The sequence below is a fragment of the Bufo bufo genome, chromosome 7 (genome assembly GCF_905171765.1).
Source record: "Bufo bufo chromosome 7, aBufBuf1.1, whole genome shotgun sequence".
Lineage (NCBI taxonomy): Eukaryota > Metazoa > Chordata > Amphibia > Anura > Bufonidae > Bufo > Bufo bufo.
The window spans coordinates 222,415,258-222,436,718 of record NC_053395.1 but is presented as its reverse complement, the minus strand read 5'-3'; the positions used below and the strand labels follow the sequence as shown (position 1 = coordinate 222,436,718).

The window sequence follows — 21,461 nt, the reverse complement described above, 5'->3', positions numbered from 1 at the left end:
TGAGGACCGGCCACGTCTGTGAACCTGCTCTGCTCACTTTGCTCTGTTTGCAGGTCTGCAGCTGGATGAGAACTTGCAGCTGATGCAGGCCGGCTCCGTGATGAGGAAAGTGAAATCACGAAACTGGAAGAAACAAAGATACTTCAAACTGCAGGAGGACTGTATGACCATCTGGTACAAGTCCAAGAAGACGGGCAACACCAAGTCCACCTGTGAGTGCCACCCGAGCGGGCGTCCACTGGACAAACCCCTGCGCGATCATTCCAAGAGAAAAGTTCTGCAACTTTCTAATATACTTTGTATGTTCCACTCCATTGTCAGGATCTCTGCTTGCTGTGAGGGAAGATTTCTTACACACAGAGCTAGAAAACCCCATACAAGCTAAATATGTTAAACTAATTTGCTACAACTGTATCCAGTCTAAACAACCTGAACTCCAGACCGATACATTGTAACAAACCATCAGGACAACAAAGAGAGATTTGCACTGATTTGTTTACCTTGCATAGTTTTGCCTAGACTGGATGCAATGGTAGCAAAGCTTCAGCTGTGAGAAGTATTCTTCAGCTGTGAGAAGTATTTGGTCTATCTAGGTTTTCAGGCTTGAAATAAAAAAAAAAATTCTCCTCCATTCACTTCAATGCAGAACTTTCATTTTACAATGACTGCGCTCCCCTCTGAGGGTCCAGAAATTAGACTCATGGGGAGAAGAAGCTTCTGATAATATTGGGCACTTGATAATCATTTCTCTGATCTTTGGTTTCTGGATGGAGAACGTATGGATCGGTTCTGGCTGCGGAGGGATTCCGCACGTCCATTACTGCTTCCCTCAGGCATTGTATAATGTGCAGGGAGGGCTTCTGTGTAGGTGACGTTCTGCCAGAGATGATGTGCATTTCCTGTAATCAGTTGTAGTGGGGGATGAGAGTCTGTGAGCTTTGGGGCTAAGTGCACTGAGGTTAATGCAGCGGAGCAGGGAGATCACCCAGCGCTGTGCATTACTAATGGGATGGATTCCAGGAGAGCTGCAGTTATCACTGTGAGAGGCCCTGTGTACATCACAATAGATAGAAGTCTGAAAATAGCTCAAGTATTTATCGCTGGTAGTAAGCTTAGTGTGTATGTCCATCTCTGTCCAGCAGCATGTAACAGTTTATATATTAATTTTATTTACAGCCTGTATTATACTCCAGAGCTGGACTCACTATTCTGCCGTACATACATTACATTACTTATCCTGTACTGATGCTGAGTTACATCCTGTATTATACTCCAGAGCTGCACTCACTATTCTGCTGGTGCAGTCACTGTGTACATACATTACTTATCCTGTACTGATCCTGAGTTACATCCTGTATTATACTCCAGAGCTGCACTCACTGTTCTGCTGGTGCAGTCACTGTGTACATACATTACTTATCCTGTACTGATACTGAGTTACATCCTGTATTATACTCCAGAGCTGCACTCACTATTCTGCTGGTGGAGTCACTGTGTACATACATTACATTACTTATCCTGTACTGATGCTGAGTTACATCCCGTATTATACTCCAGAGCTGCACCCACTATTCTGCTGGTGCAGTCACTGTGTACATACATTACATTACTTATCCTGTACTGATCCTGAGTTACATCCTGGATTATACTCCAGAGCTGCACTCACTATTCTGCTGGTGCAGTCACTGTGTACATACATTACTTATCCTGTACTGATCCTGAGTTACAGCCTGGATTAAACTCCAGAGCTGCACTCACTATTCTGCTGGTGCAGTCACTGTGTACATACATTACATCACTTATCCTGTACTGATCCTGAGTTACATCCTGTATTATACTCCAGAGCTGCACTCACTATTCTGCTGGTGCAGTCACTGTGTACATAGATTACATTACTTATCCTGTACTGATCCTGAGTTACATCCTGTATTATACTCCAGAGCTGCACTCACTATTCTGCTGGTGTAGTCACTGTCTACATACATTACATTACTTATCCTGTACTGATCCTCAGTTACATCCTGTATTATATTTCAGAGCTGCACTCACTATTCTGCTGGTGCAGTCACTGTGTACATACATTACTTATCCTGTACTGATCCTGAGTTACATCCTGTATTATACTCCAGAGCTGCACTCACTATTCTGCTAGTGGTAAGGTTTATGGGTCAATTTTCCCCCCCAACCTAACCAGCATGTTTTTTGACTGATAAATGACTTTATAAAACACTTTTGAAAGTTCAGTATTGATGCTGCTTTTTACAAACCCCCCAAAATGCCACAAAATAGTATGTGTGAAGGGAGCTTCTTCGGGAGAATGTGTAATTGGTCACATTTCTAACAAATAGCATGTGCAGTCATACAAGATGTAGATGGACACCTGGAAGAAAGTATGACAGCAGGATCAGACTACACAAAGCTTGTAGTCTGTTCCCATGGAGATACATAGTCCTGCATAGGGGGTTGTATACACAGAGCAGTAGACAGATTTATAATCAAGTTGCTTTTCTCCATCTAGTTTCCATCAGCGACATTGAGACCGTGCGGGAGGGACATCAGTCCGAGATTCTACAGAGCATCGCTGACGAGTTCGAGCCGGAGCTTTGTTTCACCATTGTCTTCTATGGGCGTCGGGGGAACCTTGACCTGGTTGCAGGCACGGCAGAAGAGGCTCAGTGCTGGATCCAAGGGCTAGAGAAACTCATCGAGACTGTGAGGAATATGGACCAGAAGGAAATCCTCGATCAGTATCCTTTATATTTTCTTACAACTGGTTCCAATTCAAGATCTCTGCTTGCTGTTAATGGAAGGAATCAAATCATGTCCACACAGGTGCAAGATGTTGCAATGTATCTGCATTAGAGAGGACCGAATGTTTCATTCCTGATTAAAAGAAAAGAAAAATCTATATGATTGGGGTCTCAATCAATTCTACACAAATCAGAGAGAGTGAAGAGGCCAGCCACCTCGTAACATGCCCCAGCCTAATCAGTGCGTCTCAAAAAAACAAGGTGTAATGCAGGTATCCAAAGTTCATACTCATCCCTTTAAACAGGCCTCAAAGCACAACTCGGATAATAGCAACGTCAGCATCTCATCAGCACACAACCGTTTACAGGTAATTTCTTTATCAGAGCAGAAGAAAGACAATTATTAACTAGCTGAGAGGCCTTTGTTGAGATCTGGGGGGTATTTTTTTTTATCATTATGGAGAGCGCCCAGTATGCATGAGAAGTATTGTAGGCCAGGCAATAGCTCACTAGGAAAAATAAATGCAAATTAGCATATCTTATATCTGGTGGCATCAGAGAGGCTTAGCTTTCTTTTCCTTTTGAAAGTTAAGCTAATTTGCAGATTATTGGGTTTCTGGGAAAGATATTCAAATTAGCCTTCCTTCCAAAAGGAAAAGAAAGCTAAGCTTCTCTGATGCCACCAGATGTAAGATATGCCAATTTTCATATATTTTCCCAGAAACCCAGAGAATTGTTTTCTGGTCTAGAATATTTCTCATGCATACTAGGCGCTCTCCATAAAAAGAATACCCCCCCCCCCCCCATACCCTGACAAAGACCGATTCGCGATCGCCATAGCTGCTGGGTTTCTGCTGGTTTAAACAGCAGAGTCCCGGAGGTAATCTCTGCAATTGACGACAATGCAAATAGCAGAATTGAACCTCTCAGATGCCGTGGTCAATAATGAGCAAGGCATCTGAGGCAGCTCTCCTCCCGAGGCTTGAACAGCTTCCCCGAGCAGAGATGTGGAAAGCTGTTGCTTCTTTGTAAATGCTTTGGTCTCGCTGAAGAAACCAAGGCTATTACTGGTGTCGTTCCCATAGAGCCCTGCAGGTGGGCTCAATAAAAACAGCAAATCTGCAGTAAACTGCAATGGCAATTCATTGCAATGTAAGGGAGAATCAATCTAAAAACTGCTTGTTATAGTCGTCTAGGGTGACTTAAGAAAAGTTTATAAAAAATGTTTTACAAAATATAAAAAAAAATTCATTTTAAATCACCACTTTCTGTATAATTAAAATAAATAATAATAATAATAGTAATATTAAAAAAATTATAGGAATCACTGCGTCCCAAAATGCCCAAACTAATAAAATATAAAGGCATTTATCCAGTATGATGAACATGTTCTCATGTTTCAATTTACTGGAAAAAAAATCAGAGATCTAGAAAATAGTGAGCAACTAGAACACAAATTAGACATTTTGGAATTCCTTTGCTTTACCTAATTGGTCCTGATTTTGAGTTACATGTTCACTCCTCCATTCACAGCTAAAGCTGACATTTAAATTGTGAATTATAGTGGCTCACTCTGTTTGACACCGCGGTAATGGTGCTCTGCTGCAAGTGATTCACCCAATCTCTTAACAAGTAAGTAAATATAAAAATAATCAGCAGGCACTCACCATCTGTATTTCACACATATATAACACATTTATTATTATTTAAAATTAAAAATATTAAAAAAAAAAAAAAAAAAAGGGGAAAATGGATAACAATATACCTTAATATACCTTAATTGTGCACACAGTATAGAAAGTTAATAACCATATGTTAATATATAATATATAATGGATAAATGTGGTAGAGTCAATTTATAAAAAATCGATTAAATATTCCAATAAAAAAGATCGATTAAATAGTCAGATAAAAAAAATCGGATAAGTGGTCGAATAAATAGCAGAGAAGTGTCTTTAGATTATTTCATATAAAATTTTCGGATATTATATGAATATAATTTTGAAAATTCGCTAAGTAAACTTGTCTTCTTATTCTTATGGGTAATCCAACATATTCCAGTGTTAAATTAGTTGCAGAATGTTCATAATATATTATAAGTTGATCAATTTTCATACATTTCCTTAATTTATACCATGGAAGATCTGATATTCACAATAGAGCACTGCAGCTATATAGTTAATCAGTGGGTGATTTTCGAATTAATAGTTTATTATAGATAGTCTGGTTATAAAATTCGATTGTGCTTGCTGTGGAGGCGTCCCTCTCACAGTTAAGCTTACTCACCCAGGTCTAGAGCGCTTGTCTATGTGATGTGTTGATTTCGTTCAGCTGTCAGCATCTCACATGGCATTGAATGGAAAAAAGATGAAGTTGTTGGAAATCTTGTATGATCCTCACTTTTTCGATTCTTTGATCTTTAATCTTTAATCCTGCAGGATGATTTGGTCTGTAGTTTGGTTCCTTTAATCCGCCAGACGCGTTTCGAGGTGACCTCACCTCTTCCTCAGTGGCTTAAGAAAGCTGACATTTAATTCCTGTAGGTTTCCTCTTACTAGAAGGCAATGCATTATGGAAGCTGAATTGAAAGTTACCTGTAGAGGGCAGACACAAATGGTGGAATTGTTGGATGTGACCAGAGTATAAGACAATACATTAATACAATGTGGTTTTCAATGACCTATGGCGGCTTTTTCCTTAACCGGCCGCTCAGATGGATTTGTGACTGGTTCCAAAAAGCCGACAAGAACCGAGATGGGAGAATGAATTTTAAGGAGGTCCAGGATCTTCTAAAAATGATGAACGTAGACATGAACGAGCAGCACGCTTTTCGGCTGTTTCAGGTGATGGGTGTGAATACTTATGCAATCTCAATGTGACCTGACACAGCTGAGGTGTGGGGTTTAATAAATCGTTTTGCCAATCAGAACTTTATGAAATCTGGATGACAACCCCACTGATGCAGCTTTCCTGGAAGCAGAGGTGGACTTATACTTGCAGGGAGTTGTAGTTTTTATAATGCCACAGGTTGGAATATAACTGGAATAAACCCTAAAACAAAAGTGCAAAAAAGGTTTTAGGTTCCTTAAAGGGCCGGATTATCTCTCTGACCGAGGGGGACATGTCATCAGAAGATATGAGCATCATTTGACCCTGACATCCAACCATACAATACTGTCACGGTCCCTCAGGTGACTGATGTCAGGAAATCAAGGAGATTGGCTGAGCGTGGAGGAATCTAACAGCCTCCTTGATTTCTCTTGATTCAGTGTTGATATGGTCAATGACCACTTCCCTTTTCTCAGCTGTTGCTCAGTGGTCATCACTTCTACCCTTCATAGTCTGACCCCACCCTTCTGACTATGCGGTAGATAGCTTCATTTGGGTTTGGCTGAGCTGGTGTGAGTTTGTCTCTGGTGTTCCTGTTCTTCCATCTCTACAGAAGTTAAGTGTCGCGTTTGTTTGTGTTTGTTATATTCCCTGTTGTTTGTATCTGGTCCTGAGACAGAGACTTCCATTCATCCATCTGGGGAGGAATGGGTTGTCTCTGGTCCTAACCTTTTCCAGGGCCTTATAGGGATATAAAGGCCTAGGTATCCTGCATATGAATATTCCTACCTTTAGGGTCCATTCATATTGATAGGTAGTCAGGGGCCCGGATTAGGGTTGTCTAGGAGGTGACCCGTTTCTTTCCTAGTTTTCAGGCCCAGTTACTGTTTCTGTTCCCTCCTGTGTTCAGTGTGGAGTTTTCCCCCACACTGATCGTGACATTATCTACCGCCATATAAACCGCCATTTTGTTTAGGCCAGTGCAGCTACGGATCTTATGTCTGTACTGGTCGAACAGCTGCAGGGACTGTCATTGGAGATAGCTGACCTCCGTACGACAGTATTACGGATTCAGAGACCACAGGCGGCTGGTTCCGATGGTGGGTACCAGGCCTGCCCTGAACCTAAGGTTGCCCTCCCGGACAGATTTTCTGGGGGTAGAGACAATTTCATTCGGTTCAGGGAATCGTGTAAGTTGTACGTTAAGTTGCGTCCATACTCTTCTGGGGATGAGTGTCAACGTGTGGGTATGATCATTTCTTTGCTTAAGGATTATGCTCAGTCTTGGTTCTTTTTCTCTGCCGACCGGGTCACCGTCCCTCCAGTTGATAGATACATTTTTTAGAGCCTTGGGTCTTATTTATGATGACCCGGATTGGATCTCTCAGGCTGAGACCAAGTTACGTGGTTTACGGCAGGGAGAACGCTCCGCGGAAATCAATTACTCTGAATTTAGGAGATGAGCTACGGATACGGAGTGGAATGATCCTGCTCTCAGGACGCGTTGGCCTTTCATGAAAAACCTGAGTAATTGGAAGCAGCTATGTCCCTTGCTGTACGTCTGGATAGACGCTTTAGGGGGAGATGTAAGGGTCCTCACCCTCAGGACGTACTGTCAAATAAGGTGGCGGCTTCCTTTGACACTTATAGTAAAGAGATACTTGTGGTTGTGCCTTTTGTGAGGAGCCTATGCAGTTGGGGGGGGGGGGGGGGCTACTCCTAAGACTGCTGGTAAGAGCTTTGGTCATATTAAGGGGGTCTGTTTTTGTTGTGGAAAGAAGGAACATTTCGTGAATATTTGTCCGTACATTCGGCGTCAAGGAGTAAACAAAAAAAAAAACTTAATCCCCAAATTACTATTGGTGGTGTGGGTGGGGAGCAAGAAGAATTTATGGGTTGACTACTAGTGCACTAGAGAAAAGCATTTCTTTCCTTGCAATTGATTCTGCACCTCTTACCCAAAAATGCCTGTCGCAGGTGGTAAATTACATCCATTTAAGAGTGGGTGATTTACATCAGGAATCTGTCTCCTGTTATGTGTTGGAGGGTCTGCCTGCTCCGATGGTTTTGGGTTTGCCATGGTTAAACAAACTTAACCCTACCATCGACTGGCAAGCGAGACAGATTCTCCATTGGAGTGATTTTTGCATGGACAACTGTCTTAATGCGTCTTTCTCTGTGGTCACCACTAAACCTGCACCCTCGTTCATTTCCGAATTTTCTGATGTGTTTTCTGAGAGCGGTAACCAAGAGTTACCCCCGCATCGGGAGTATGATTGTCCCGTCAATCTTATTCCTGGAGCTAAACTGCCCAAATCTCGGTTGTATAATCTTTCGGAGCCCGAAAGAAAGGCTATGCGAGAGTATATCACTGAGAGCTTGGCGAAGGGTCATATCAGACCATCCAAATCCCCAGTGGCTGCTGGGTTGTTCTTTGTAAAAAAAAAAAAAAAGATGGTACCCTTAGACTATGTCTGGACTTCCGTGAGCTCAGCCGTATTTCCGTCCGTGATCCGTACCCCCTTCCTTTGCTTCCGGATTTGTTTAGTCAGATTGTTGGTGCCAAGGTGTTCTCTAAATTGGATCTGAGAAGGGCATATAATCTGGTAAGGATCAGGGAGGGGGATGAGTGGAAGACCACATTTAATACCCCTGAGGGTCATTTTGAAAACCTGGTCATGCCCTTTAGGTTAAACAACCCTCCAGCGGTTTTTCAACACTTTGTCAATGACATCTTTCATCATCTGGTGGGGAGGTTTGTTGTTGTATACCTTGATGACATACTAATTTATTCTCCAGACATGGAGACTCATCAGGATCATGTAAGACAGGTGTTACAGATCTTAAGAGAGAATAAATTGTATGCGAAGATGGAAACATTTGTTTTTGCTGTTCAGGAAGTACAATTTCTGGGTTACCTGCTCTCATCCTCAGGTTTTCGTATGGATCCCGAGAAGGTCTGTGCCAGGGCTGGGACAAGGCCATTTGGTGCCCAGGGCGAAGATGGCAAACTGCGCCCCCCCCCCCCCGTTTTTAAGAAAGAATCAATGTTGTTTCAAAACAAGAATATACTTAAAGCAATAGAACAAAGGACTGTGGGACTTTGAAAGTCACAGACACTATAAAGTTCCCCCCCATCATCATGTGCCAGTATAAAGTCCCCCCCATCATCATGTGCCAGTTTTGTAATAAGCCCCCCCAATGTGCCAGTAACACTATTGTAAAAAAAAACAAAAAAAAAACACTTATACTTACCTAAGTGTCAGCGATGCGATGCAGCCTCTTCCTGTGTCCCACGCTGTAATGTAAGGCTCAGGCGGCACGATGACGTCATTGCGCCGGCCTCTGATAGGCTGCCGGCCTAGTGCCTGCAGCCAGGGGCGTACATAAAAATCACTGGGCCCCATAGCAGGAATCTAAATTGGGCCCCCATTCCCCATTTATAGCCCCTCCCTTTGTTCCATGAACTATTCTTGCTGCTGCGTTTTATAATTTATGCCATCAGGGCCGGAATGGGATTACAAAACAGCCCTGGCACACAAAAGAGGTATAATAGATGCAGATGTATATTATATACAGCAGTGTACAGTTATGTGAGGTACGCGGTATAATAGATGCAGTGTGTACAGGTATATAGTATATTCCCTAGTGTTCTGATATGTGAGGTACAGGGTATAATAGATGCAGTGTGTACAGGTATATAGTATATACAGCAGTGTACTGATATGTGAGGTACGGGGTATAATATATGCAGTGTATACAGTATATACAGTAGTGTAATATGTGAGGTACGAGGTATAATAGATGCAGTGTGTACAGGTATATAGTTTATACAGCAGTGTATTGACACCTCGTACCTCACATATCAGTACACTGCTGTATATACTATATATCTGTACACACTGCATCTATTATACCTCGTACCTCACATATATAGTATATACAGAAGTGTACTGATATCTGTACACACAGCATCTATTATACCTCATACCTCACATATCAGTGCACTGCGGTATATACTATATATCTGTACATATTGCATGTATAATACTGTGTAATATATGCAGTGTGTGTGCATGTATGTGTGTGTATATATATATATATATATATATATACAGAGCAGTGTATTGATGTGACACATAGAAGGTATAATACTGTAGATGCAGTGTTTATAGAAATATGTGGTCAGTTATGCATTATAGTCACTGTGAGGTACATGAGGTAGTGGTAACTGTCTGAAGTAGTATACATGAGTGAGCAATGAGTAAAAACAGGGCATGGAGGGGGGGGGGGGTAAATGATGAAAAGTGGAGGACCTCCTCTTACCTCTCCATTCCAGTCTGTATGGATCAATACAGAGCTGCTTGTGAACTTTTAATACTTGCTGTTAGGGGTTGAAGGACCTGTGATGATGTCATCACAGGTCCTGGCAGATGCACTGTTCTAACCTGGGAACTACACTTTACACTGTGCAGTTCCCTTACAGGACCTGTGATGACATCATCAAAGGTCCTTTAGCTTTAGAAAGGTAAACAGGAGTAATTAGGGGGCGGGGCCTCTCCTCCACTTCGGTGCCTGCCTGCAGCCTATCAGAGGAAAGGGAAGGGACACGCCTCTCCCTCCCCTGCACCTCCGCTGGCACAGACAGTTTACAATGGAGATGAGCGCAATGGAAGCGCTCATCTCCCTGTGCCCGGCGGCGGCTGCTCACTTGGGGGGGGGGGGTCATTTTAGTTGGGGGGGCACATGGGGGGGCACAGCATGATGTAGGGGGGGCCGTGGCTGGCACTTCACCTGCGCCCCCCTCCTGTCCGCAAATGGTAGCGCCCAGGGCACCCGCTCCTTCGGCCCCTGCCTTGTACCGGCCCTGGTCTGTGCTGTATTGGACTGGGATCGACCTGAAAATCTGAAAGCTCTTATGCGGTTTTTGGGATTTACCAACTACTACCGTAAATTTATCTTGAACTATTCAACTGTGGTTAAACCTTTAACAGACATGACTAGGAAGCAGGTCGATTTCTCTGTTTGGTCTGAGGCGGCATTACAAGGCTTTACTGCTGTGAAGGAATGTTTTGCTTCAGCCTCTATTCTGGTGCAACCGGACGTTTCTCAGCCCTTCATTGTAGAGGTTGACGCATCCGAGGTAGGGGTAGGAGAATTTTTTTCGCAAGGTCCTTCACCTAGTTAATGGCACCCATGTGCTTTTTTCGCTAAAAAACTTTGACTGCTGAAAGAAATTATGATGTGAGTAATAGGGAATTGCTGGCCATTAAGTTGGCTTTTGAAGAATGGCGTCATTGGTAGAAGGAGCGATTCATCCTATTACGGTAATTACTGATCACAATAATCTGGCTTACCTTGAGTCGGCTAAACAACTGAATCCAAGGCAGGCCAGATGGTCGCTGTTTTTCACCAGATTTAACTTCATTGTCACCTACTGCCCTGGGGTTAAGAACGTCAAGGCTGATGCTTTGTCACGCAGCTTTCCTGATGGGTGATTCTAAAGATCCTAGTCCTATTTTGTCTGAAGGGGTAGTCATATTGGTCCTATATCCTGATCTTGAGGCAAAGGTGTTAGAGGCCCAAGAGGATGTTCCGGACTCTTGTCCTCCAGGGAAATTGTTTGTTCCTTCAGACTTACGTCACAAGGTATTTGAGGAACATCACTGGACACCCTGAGAGTAGATCCACTGTCGATCTCATCTCGTGCAGATTTTGGTGGCTGGCGCTGCGTAAGTGTGTTGAGGACTATGTGTCAGCCTGTTGTACCTGTGCTCGTGCTAAGGTGACACATACTCGGCCTACTTCTTCCATTACCCACCCCGTCTAGACCATGGACGCATTTGTCCATGGGCTTTATCACAGATTTACTGAATTCTTCGGTAAAAAACGTGATCCTGGTGGTAGTTGATCGGTTTAGCAAAATGGCGCATTTTATAGCATTGCCTGCTCTACCTAATGCCAAGACTCTTGCACAGGTGTTTGTCGATAACATCGTGAAGCTACATGGCATTCCCTCTGATGTGGTGTCTGATCGGGGGACTTAGTTTGTTTCCAGATTCTGGAAAGCGTTCTGTACTCGACTGGGGGTATAATTGTCCTTTTCTTTGGCTTTTCATTCTCAGTCGAACGGACAGACGGAGCGCACTAATCAGAATCTGGAGACTTACTTGAGATGTTTTGTTTCAGAGAATCAGGAAGAGTGGTCTTCATTCTTGTCGTTAGTTGAGTTTGCCATTAATAACCATAGATTGGATTCCACCGATAAGTCACAGTTTTTTGGGGCATATGGATTCCATCCACAGTTTGGCACATTTTCTGGTTCTCAAACTTCCAGTATTTCTGAGGAGGAACAATTTTCCTCTTCTTTGTCTTCGATTTGGCGGAAAATTCAAAATAACCTGAAAAAGATGGGCAACAGGTATAAGCGTGCGGCTGACAGGAGACTGGTCCGGACCTGAGAGTGGGTGATTCTGTGTGGCTGTCCACAAGAAACATTAAACTTAAGGTACCTTCTTGGAAGTTGGGCCCAAGATTTATTGGTCCATATAAGATTTCTGCCATTATTAACCCTGTAGCCTTCCGTCTTGAACTTCCTCAGGCTTTGAAAATTCATAACGTATTTCATAAGTCGTTGTTTAAATGTGTCGAACCTGTTGAGCCGTCCTCCTTGCCTCCCGCTCCTGTCATGGTGGACGCTAATTTAAATTTCAAATCAGCAGGATTATGGACTCCCGAGTTCTTCGTAGATCCATCCAGTATCTCGTCCACTGGAAGGGTTACGGACCAGAGGAGAGGATGTGGGTTCCAGCGGCCGCTGTTAATGCGAATCGTCTGGTGAAGGCCTTTCACAGAGCCCATCCTGATAAGGCCGGTCCTGGGTGCCCGGAGGTCACCCGTAGAAGGGGGGGGGGGTACTGTCACAGTCCCAGAGGGTGACTGGTGTCAGGAGATCAGAGAGACTGGCTGAGCATGGAGGAATCTAACAGCCTCCTTGATTTCTCTTGATTCAGTGTTGATAGGGTTAATGACCACTTCCCTTTTCTCAGCTGTTACTCAGTGGTCATTACTTGTACCCTTTATAGTCTGACCCCACCCTTCTGACTATGCAGTAGATAGTTTCATTTGGGTTTGGCTGAGCTGGTGTGAGGTCGTCACTGGTGTTCCTGTTCTTCCATCTCTACAGAATTTAAGTGTCGCGGTTGTTTGTATTTGTTATATTCCCGGTTGTTTTTATCTGGGCCTGAGACAGAGACTTCCATTCGTCCATCTGGGGAGGAATGGGTTGTCTCTGGTCCTATACTTATTCCAGGGCCTTATAGGGAAATTAGGGCCTAGGTATCCAGCATATGAATTTTCCTACCTTCAAGGTCTATTCATATTGATAGGTAGTCAGGGATTGTCTAGGAGGTGGCCTGTTTCTTCTCTAGTTTCCAGGCCCAGTAACTGTTTCCCTTCCCTCCTGTGTTCAGTGTGGAGTTTCCCCCACACTGATTGTGACAAATACCCAGATTGGCCAAATGCAGCGTCCGGCAGATTGTAATGAATAATGCAGTCTGACCAAGAATATCAGTCCCTGGTGAGACCCAGCAGCTCAGGCTTAGTCATTAGCTGGGAAGATAAGAGATAATTACAATATTAATTAACCAGTAAGTAAGTGAACCCCTTACATACAGATTGTTGTATGATAGTTGGTAGAACCCGCACAGAATAAAAAAAGCGGTGTCTGGATTAAACCATGTGAGTGAAGGGGGAGATTGGATGCGTCTTAGAGAGGCACTGATACATGTGATCTACAGAGGCCGGAAAAGTAACGAGCAGCAACTATACATGTCATCAAAGAAACGTGAGGAGGATCAGTTCCTGGTGTTTCCGCAGCTTTCTCATGAGGTCGGACCATCAAACATTTAGTCTACCAGGGTTGCCCTTACATTGGATGGTGCCCTCTGCAGTACATTCTGTTGCCCCCCCTCCCCCACTAGGATGTTTTCAACCATATGCATCTTATAGTATAGTGCCTACATAACACCGCCATATATTGACCAAACTACCCTTCTATACAGTCACCTAAATAACATTGTTATATAGTACCGTCACCAGAACATACTGTAAAAATAATATACTGCATAGTAGAAGCACCACACAAGTAAATACTGCCATACAGTGCTAAAATAACAGCAACGTAGAATTAAAATTAAAACTGTCCCCTATGTCACATTAAAGTGCCACTATACTATCTGCTAAAGTACCCAAATACTAGCCAGAGTGCCCACATATAAATGCCATATTAGTAGCACAAGCCGAAATACAACCAATACCAAATGCTCCCCAGACTCCTGCTATACATTTCCTACTTGTAGGTGCGTTCACCCCTCCATAACACTAATATACCGCTATCATTACATCACCCCCTCTTACAGGAGCTGACCAATATTATATATAAGCCCCTTTAGCTGACGGCTGCAGTTCCCCTTCTCTGTCATCCATCAGCGCCAGCACTCACCGGGCCTGTTATCATGTACGGTAATGTGATTATTCGGAAAAGTCTCTAAATATAGTCTGTCCTTTATAAACATAGCTACTGATACAATAATCATACGGCCACATACATGAGGAATGTCAGTACAGCACACCGCATCTAAGTCTAAAGGGAACATTTTACACCAATAATTTACGGTAATCAATTGACCTGTAAATCTAACAACCAGATCCCCTTGGATTCATAGATAAAATGTTATAACAGTTATATTTTCTACTTAGCAGTATTATAGTAGTTATATTCTTGTACATAGGAGCAGTATTATAGTAGTTATATTCTTGTACATAGGAGCAGTATTATAGTAGTTATATTCTTGTACATAGGAGCAGTATTATAGTAGTTATATTCTAGTACATAGGAGCAGTATTATAGTAGTTATATTCTTGTACATAGGAGCAGTATTATAGTAGTTATATTCTTGTATATAGGAGCAGTATTATAGTAGTTATATTCTTGTACATAGGAGCAGTATTATAGTAGTTATATTCTTGTACATAGGAGCAGTATTATAGTAGTTATATTCTTGTACATAGAAGCAGTATTATAGTAGTTATATTCTTGTACATAGGAGGCAGTATTATAGTAGTTATATTCTTGTACATAGGAGCAGTATTATAGTAGTTATATTCTTGTACATGGGAGCAGTATTATAGTAGTTATATTCTTGTACATAGGAGACAGTATTATAGTAGTTATATTCTTGTACATAGGAGGCAGTATTATAGTAGTTATATTCTTGTACATAGGAGGCAGTATTATAGTAGTTATATTCCTGTACATAGGAGCAGTATTATAGTAGTTATATTCTTGTACATAGGAGGCAGTATTATATTAGTTATATTCTTGTACATAGGAGCAGTATTATAGTAGTTATATTCTTGTACATAGGAGGCAGTATTATAGTAGTTATATTCTTGTACATAGGAGGCAGTATTATAGTAGTTATATTCTTGTACATAGGGGGCAGTATTATAGTAGTTATATTCTTGTACATAGGGGGCAGTATTATAGTAGTTATATTCTTGTACATAGGAGCAGTATTATAGTAGTTATATTCTTGTACATAGGAGGCAGTATTATAGCAGTTATATTATTGTACATAGGAGCAGTATTATAGTAGTTATATTCTTGTACATAGGATCAGTATTATAGTAGTTATATTCTTGTACATAGGAGGCAGTATTGTAGTAGTTATATTCTTGTACATAGGAGCAGTATTATTGTAGTTATATTCTTGTACATAGGAGCAGTATTATAGTAGTTATATTCTTGTACATAGGAGCAGTATTATAGTAGTTATATTCCTGTACATAGGAGCAGTATTATAGTAGTTATATTCTTATACATAGGAGCAGTATTATAGAAGTTATATTCTTGTACATAGGAGCAGTATTATAGTAGTTATATTCTTGTACATAGGAGCAGTATTATAGTAGTTATATTCTTGTACATAGGAGGCAGTATTATAGTATTTATATTCTTGTACATAGGGGGCAGTATTATAGTAGTTATATTCTTGTACATAGGGGGCAGTATTATAGTAGTTATATTCTTGTACATAGGAGCAGTATTATAGTAGTTATATTCTTGTACATAGGAGGCAGTATTATAGTAGTTATATTATTGTACATAGGAGCAGTATTATAGTAGTTATATTCTTGTACATAGGAGCAGTATTATAGTAGTTATATTCTTGTACATAGGAGGCAGTATTATAGTAGTTATATTCTTGTACATAGGAGCAGTATTATTGTAGTTATATTCTTGTACATAGGAGCAGTATTATAGTAGTTATATTCTTGTACATAGGAGCAGTATTATAGTAGTTATATTCCTGTACATAGGAGCAGTATTATAGTAGTTATATTCTTGTACATAGGAGCAGTATTATAGTAGTTATATTCTTGTACATAGGAGCAGTATTCTAGTAGTTATATTCTTGTACATAGGAGCAGTATTATAGTAGTTATATTCTTGTACATAGGAGCAGTATTCTAGTAGTTATATTCTTGTACATAGGAGGCAGTATTATAGTAGTTATATTCTTGTATATAGGAGCAGTATTATAGTAGTTGTATTCTTGTATATAGGAGCAGTATTATAGTAGTTATATTCTTGTACATAGGAGCAGTATTATAGTAGTTATATTCTTGCACATAGGAGCAGTATTATAGTAGTTATATTCTTGTACATAGGAGCAGTATTATAGTAGTTATATTATTGTTCATAGGAGCAGTATTATAGTAGTTATATTCTTGTACATAGGAGGCAGTATTATAGTAGTTATATTCTTGTACATAGGAGCAGTATTATTGTAGTTATATTCTTGTACATAGGGGCAGTATTATAGTAGTTATATTCTTGTACATAGGAGCAGTATTATAGTAGTTATATCCTTGTACATAGGAGCAGTATTATAGTAGTTATATTCTTGTACATAGGGGGCAGTATTATAGTAGTTATATTCTTGTATATAGGAGCAGTATTATAGTAGTTATATTCTTGTACATAGGAGCAGTATTATAGTAGTTATATCCTTGTACATAGGAGCAGTATTATAGTAGTTATATTCTTGTACATAGGAGGCAGTATTATAATAGTTATATTCTTGTACATAGGAGCAGTATTATAGTAGTTATATTCTTGTATATAGGAGCAGTATTATAGTAGTTATATTCTTGTACATAGGAGCAGTATTATAGTAGTTATATCCTTGTACATAGGAGCAGTATTATAGTAGTTATATTCTTGTACATAGGAGGCAGTATTATAATAGTTATATTCTTGTACATAGGAGCAGTATTATAGTAGATATATTCTTGTACATAGGAGCAGTATTATAGTAGTTATATTCTTGTACATAGGAGCAGTATTATAGTAGTTATATCCTTGTACATAGGAGCAGTATTATAGTAGTTATATTCTTGTACATAGGAGCAGTATTACAGTAGTTATATTCTTGTACATAGGAGCAGTATTATAGTAGTTATATTCTTGTAAATAGGAGGCAGTATTATAGTAGTTATATTCTTGTACATAACAGACAGTATTATAGTACTTATATAGTTATAAGTAGGAAAGCAATATGAGAATTTGCAATCGATGCTCCAGTCTATGTGACTAATAAGCACATAACTCACCATGTATCACACTGACTTTACACAGGGAGAAGTTTCATTCCTTTATAATAGTTTTTATGTGCTCAGATGGCTGACAAGTCGGAGTCCGGGACCCTGGAGGGTGACGAGTTTGTGCTATTTTACAAAGCTCTGACCCAGCGAGATGAGGTCCTTAAGATATTTCAGGACTTCTCAAAGGATGGCAAGAAACTGACTCTGTTGGAGTTTGTGGACTTTCTGCGTCAGGAGCAGCAGGAGGTGGACAACACTGAGGAGTTTGCAATGGATCTTATAGCCAGATATGAACCTTCAGAGACAGGTAAGATGTTAGTAATATATCATGACTTGCTGCTTTTTTCCAGTCTGTGGTAAGCCACTAGTGTTGAGCGAATCGGAGTGTCCCCCGATTTTAAGAAAAATTTAATTTGTCACGAAGCCAAATTTCCTCACGATTCGTGGTAGTGAATCAATTTTTCCTAAAATGGTGGCTAAAAGTAAAAAAAATTATACTCATCTCATTTACTTGATTGTGGAGAGCCATCTTTTCCCATCCAAAGGACCTGCGTAAAGTGTGAAGACATCACCACGTAGTCACGCTGGCCATGAGCGGTGATGTCATCACTGATGAGGTCACCGCGCAAGGCCAGCGTGATCACGGCTGCAGGTCCTTTGGCGGGTTTTCATCAATCAAGACGGGGGCGGACAGCCTCTCCGCAATCAAGTGGATGAGATAAGTATAATTTTTTTTCAACCCCGGATTAACTCCTGAGCACCTGAATGCTTGTCTCAGATGCCGCCATCAGCGTTGAACATGGCATCTTAGGGGTTAAATGACGGGGGACAGTGCCAATTGCTGTTTCCCGTCATTGCTCCATACAATAGAAGGCGATTGGTGAAGAAGTAATTCGTAACAAATCGAATTTCTTGACCAAGTTCGGTGAAGCAGCTGAATCGAATTTTTCAAACCTTTGCTCATCACTAATAGCCACAATTGTAAACCCCACAAATAACTGATGTTTGCTTCAATCATAGTCAGTTTTAAGGTCTCTGTCAGTGAATGAGAACACTATTGTTTCCATTCACAGGCAGTAAACCTGTGCTCAGCTCCTCCTGCTCTCAGCTTGGAAGTGGATACAATTGTAACCAGTCCAGACAATGCTCTGTGAGCAAAACATCCTGGACTCCAGACTGATACATTGTAGCAAACTAGCAGAGAGATATGTACGGTTTGCAAGTAGTGTGGACTGTGTTTGGTTACTTTCACACTTGCGTTAGAGGATTGCCGTTGCCGGAACTGCCTGCCTCCCGGCTGCCGGATCTGGAAATCTGTATGCAAACGGATATAATTTGTTTCCGAATTTGGATGCGGATCCATCTGACAAAAGCATTGAAATATCGGATCAGTCTCTCCGGTGTCATCCGGAAAAACGGATCCGGTATTTTTTTTTTTCACATTCTTAAAGGTCTGCGCATGCGCAGACTGGGAAACCGGATCCGTTTTTCCGGGAACACTTGGTACCGGATCCGGCATTCATACATTTCAATGGAAATGAATGCCGGATGCGGCATTCCGGCAAGTATTCTGGAATTTTGGCCGGAGAAAATACTGCAGCATGCTGCAGTATTTTCTCCGGCCAAATACTGTAAGAGGCACTGAACTGAAGACGTCCTGATGCATCCTGAACGGATCGCTCTCTATTCAGAATGCATGGGGATAAAACGAAAGCGTTTTTTTTTCTGGTATTGAGCCCCAAGGATTGAACTCAATACCGGAAAACTTTAACGCAAGTGTGAAAGTATCCTTAGGTTAATATTGTTTTGCATTTAAATTGTCTTTCCTAGTATTTTAGGGTGGACCGACTGGGAGGAAAATGGTTGACCTTATCTCTTTGGCACCTCTTTGTAGCCTTCACTTAGAACCACTATGTATTTGAGCCTCTCTTGATGAAAGTTGCTTTGAGTTCTGTTACGCCTGCTTGGCTATCACAAGCGCCTAATCGGAACTATAATGTGGGTAGTAGCCATCGCTGTAATATCGCCCACGACCTGTGGGGGCTCCACTACAAGCTGCTGCTGTTTCTGGCATTGACTAGACTGGATACAATTGTATGTGCTTCCTGTGCAGGATCTGGTATGTACACGGATTTCTGTCACTGAATGTAAATACTGGAAGCATGAACTCATTCACTGGCAGCAAACATATACATCATGTAAATGGTGAGGAACTAAAACATGAAGTCGTAGAACTTTTCATTTATGGACTTTATCTGAAACCAGAAACGCTCTTTAATTGGAAGAGTAAATGACTAGAAGAACCATCTTCTGTCCTGCTATCGTCCACATGTATTCCCAATTTAACATACTGGTCCAGGATTCCGTTTTTTTCGGGGGAGGGCTTCCTTCTCTCTAAACATGGTGGATCAGTTCTCCCTCCTCTTTCAATACTTGATCCTCCTTGATGACCACAGAAGTGGGGTTGTGTCTGAATCAAATCTTAGTCTTTGAAGGCCATATTCATAGTCTTGGTAGACTAGCTGGCCAACAATTTTCTATGCTTACCATCATTGGGAACTGGATCAGAGACTTACATCTTCAAAAATAAACTTTTTAGACGCCTTGGTTCCTTCTTCCCAGGTGTAATTCTGGTTGGCAATGGATCTCACAAAAGATAATTAAGCTTTACTCTTCTCCAATCTACAGGATATCAACAAGACTGTGGTCTGAGAACTCTACGATAGACTTTTTACGCGTCTACGATAGACTTTTTACGCGCTATGAAGGTGTTTTTGTAACCTTCCTATAGATCTGTGGTCTCCAACCTGTGACGTTGCAACTGTTGCAAAACTACAATACTCATTATGCCCTGGGACTCGGGAGGTCTAGTTTTGCAACGGTTGGAAAGCTACAAGTGGAGACCACTTCTTTAGATAAATGGGGTGGGGGGGTTAAAATGATAGGAGAGTGGAAGTTTCAACCAAGGAGCTGTATGATCTACTGCCCTCTTCCAGAGCAACTGCTTCCCCTTTGAGACTTTTATCTCTTAAGATTATGGAAGGTTCTTCTTCTTGGCTTGTTTCAGACTACTGGTCTTTGCTCTCGTCTTAAAGGGGGTTCTCCAATTTGGACAATCCCTAATAGGAGAAGGGTCCCTTGACGATAAGCAAATCACAATACTCCCCCCCTGTTGGGCTCGCCAGAAATCTGTCCGTAAAGCCTGTATTATTGGGCGGATTTTCTGCCAGATGATTGCTAATGAGTATTTGTCGTATCATCTGGCAGTGTAATACTGCCGCCAATTACGTTTGCTCGTTCATTAGGCAATACAAATATTTTGACTGGTTTAAAAATAATCGTTTGCAGGCGGCGGATCCTGCTGTCTAATCACGATCTGCTGCCGGCACTCAATGATTGAGTATGGGGAAGAGCGATGGTATAACGCTCTCTCCTCCCTATACTGTGGAGGAGATCGCTGCATGTAATAGCAGAGGTCACCTCCGCTAGTGAGCAGGCGATTGCCGGGAAGGAACGTTTCCTTCCCAAAATCACCTACAGAAGCGGGCTGGCTAAGGGCTCATACACACAAATGTGTGTGCCCTGTGCTGTGGAATGCAAATAGCGGTCTGCAATACATGGAAACCGGCCGCGTGGTCGCCGTTTGCGGACCTATTTACGTGAATGGTTTCGAGATTTGCAAGATTCAACAAAATAGAACATGTTCTATTTCTTTGCGGTGCAGAGACACAGACCGCAATCCCACAGAAGCGCTCCGTATCTCGCGGTTTGCGGACCCATTCAATGCAATACCGCCTTGGCTGCACACAGGGGCCAATACAGCCTTAAATGTTCAGTCTTCCAGCAGCGCCACCACAGGACAAATGAAGCATTGCACAGTGTCTATTCGCACCTGTAGATTATCTGTGTAATGCAGGACAGGGCAGGTCAATCCTTATAATTCATTTATTTCTCTGCCTTGTAGCAAAAAAGCTTCACGCTCTGAGCATTGACGGCTTCCTGATCTACTTGTGCTCTGCGGCGGGATCCATCTTCAACGTGAGCCATCAACCTCCGTACCAGGACATGACGCAGCCGCTGTGCCGTTATTTCATCTCGTCCTCCCACAACACCTACCTGATAGAGGACCAGCTACTGGGGCAGAGCAGCGTGGAAGGTTATATCAGGTGAGATGGGGCGGCAAGGGCTGGCACCTCCATCATCCGTGAACAA

The 21,461-nt window shown here is 41.7% G+C and overlaps 1 protein-coding gene across 6 annotated transcripts in view; it reads left to right on the top strand.

Annotated features, from left to right (window-relative positions):
* The window catches only part of PLCD4 (phospholipase C delta 4), a 66,435-nt gene that overhangs the window by 16,944 nt on the left and 28,030 nt on the right, over window positions 1-21,461 (top strand). For all 6 annotated transcript variants that reach the window (XM_040441270.1, XM_040441268.1, XM_040441269.1 and 3 more), the window contains exons 4-8: window positions 54-212; window positions 2,519-2,747; window positions 5,464-5,593; window positions 17,325-17,556; window positions 21,214-21,415. In XM_040441270.1, the coding sequence (XP_040297204.1) occupies window positions 54-212; window positions 2,519-2,747; window positions 5,464-5,593; window positions 17,325-17,556; window positions 21,214-21,415 (952 nt within the window). The remainder of the gene's footprint in view (window positions 1-53; window positions 213-2,518; window positions 2,748-5,463; window positions 5,594-17,324; window positions 17,557-21,213; window positions 21,416-21,461) is intronic.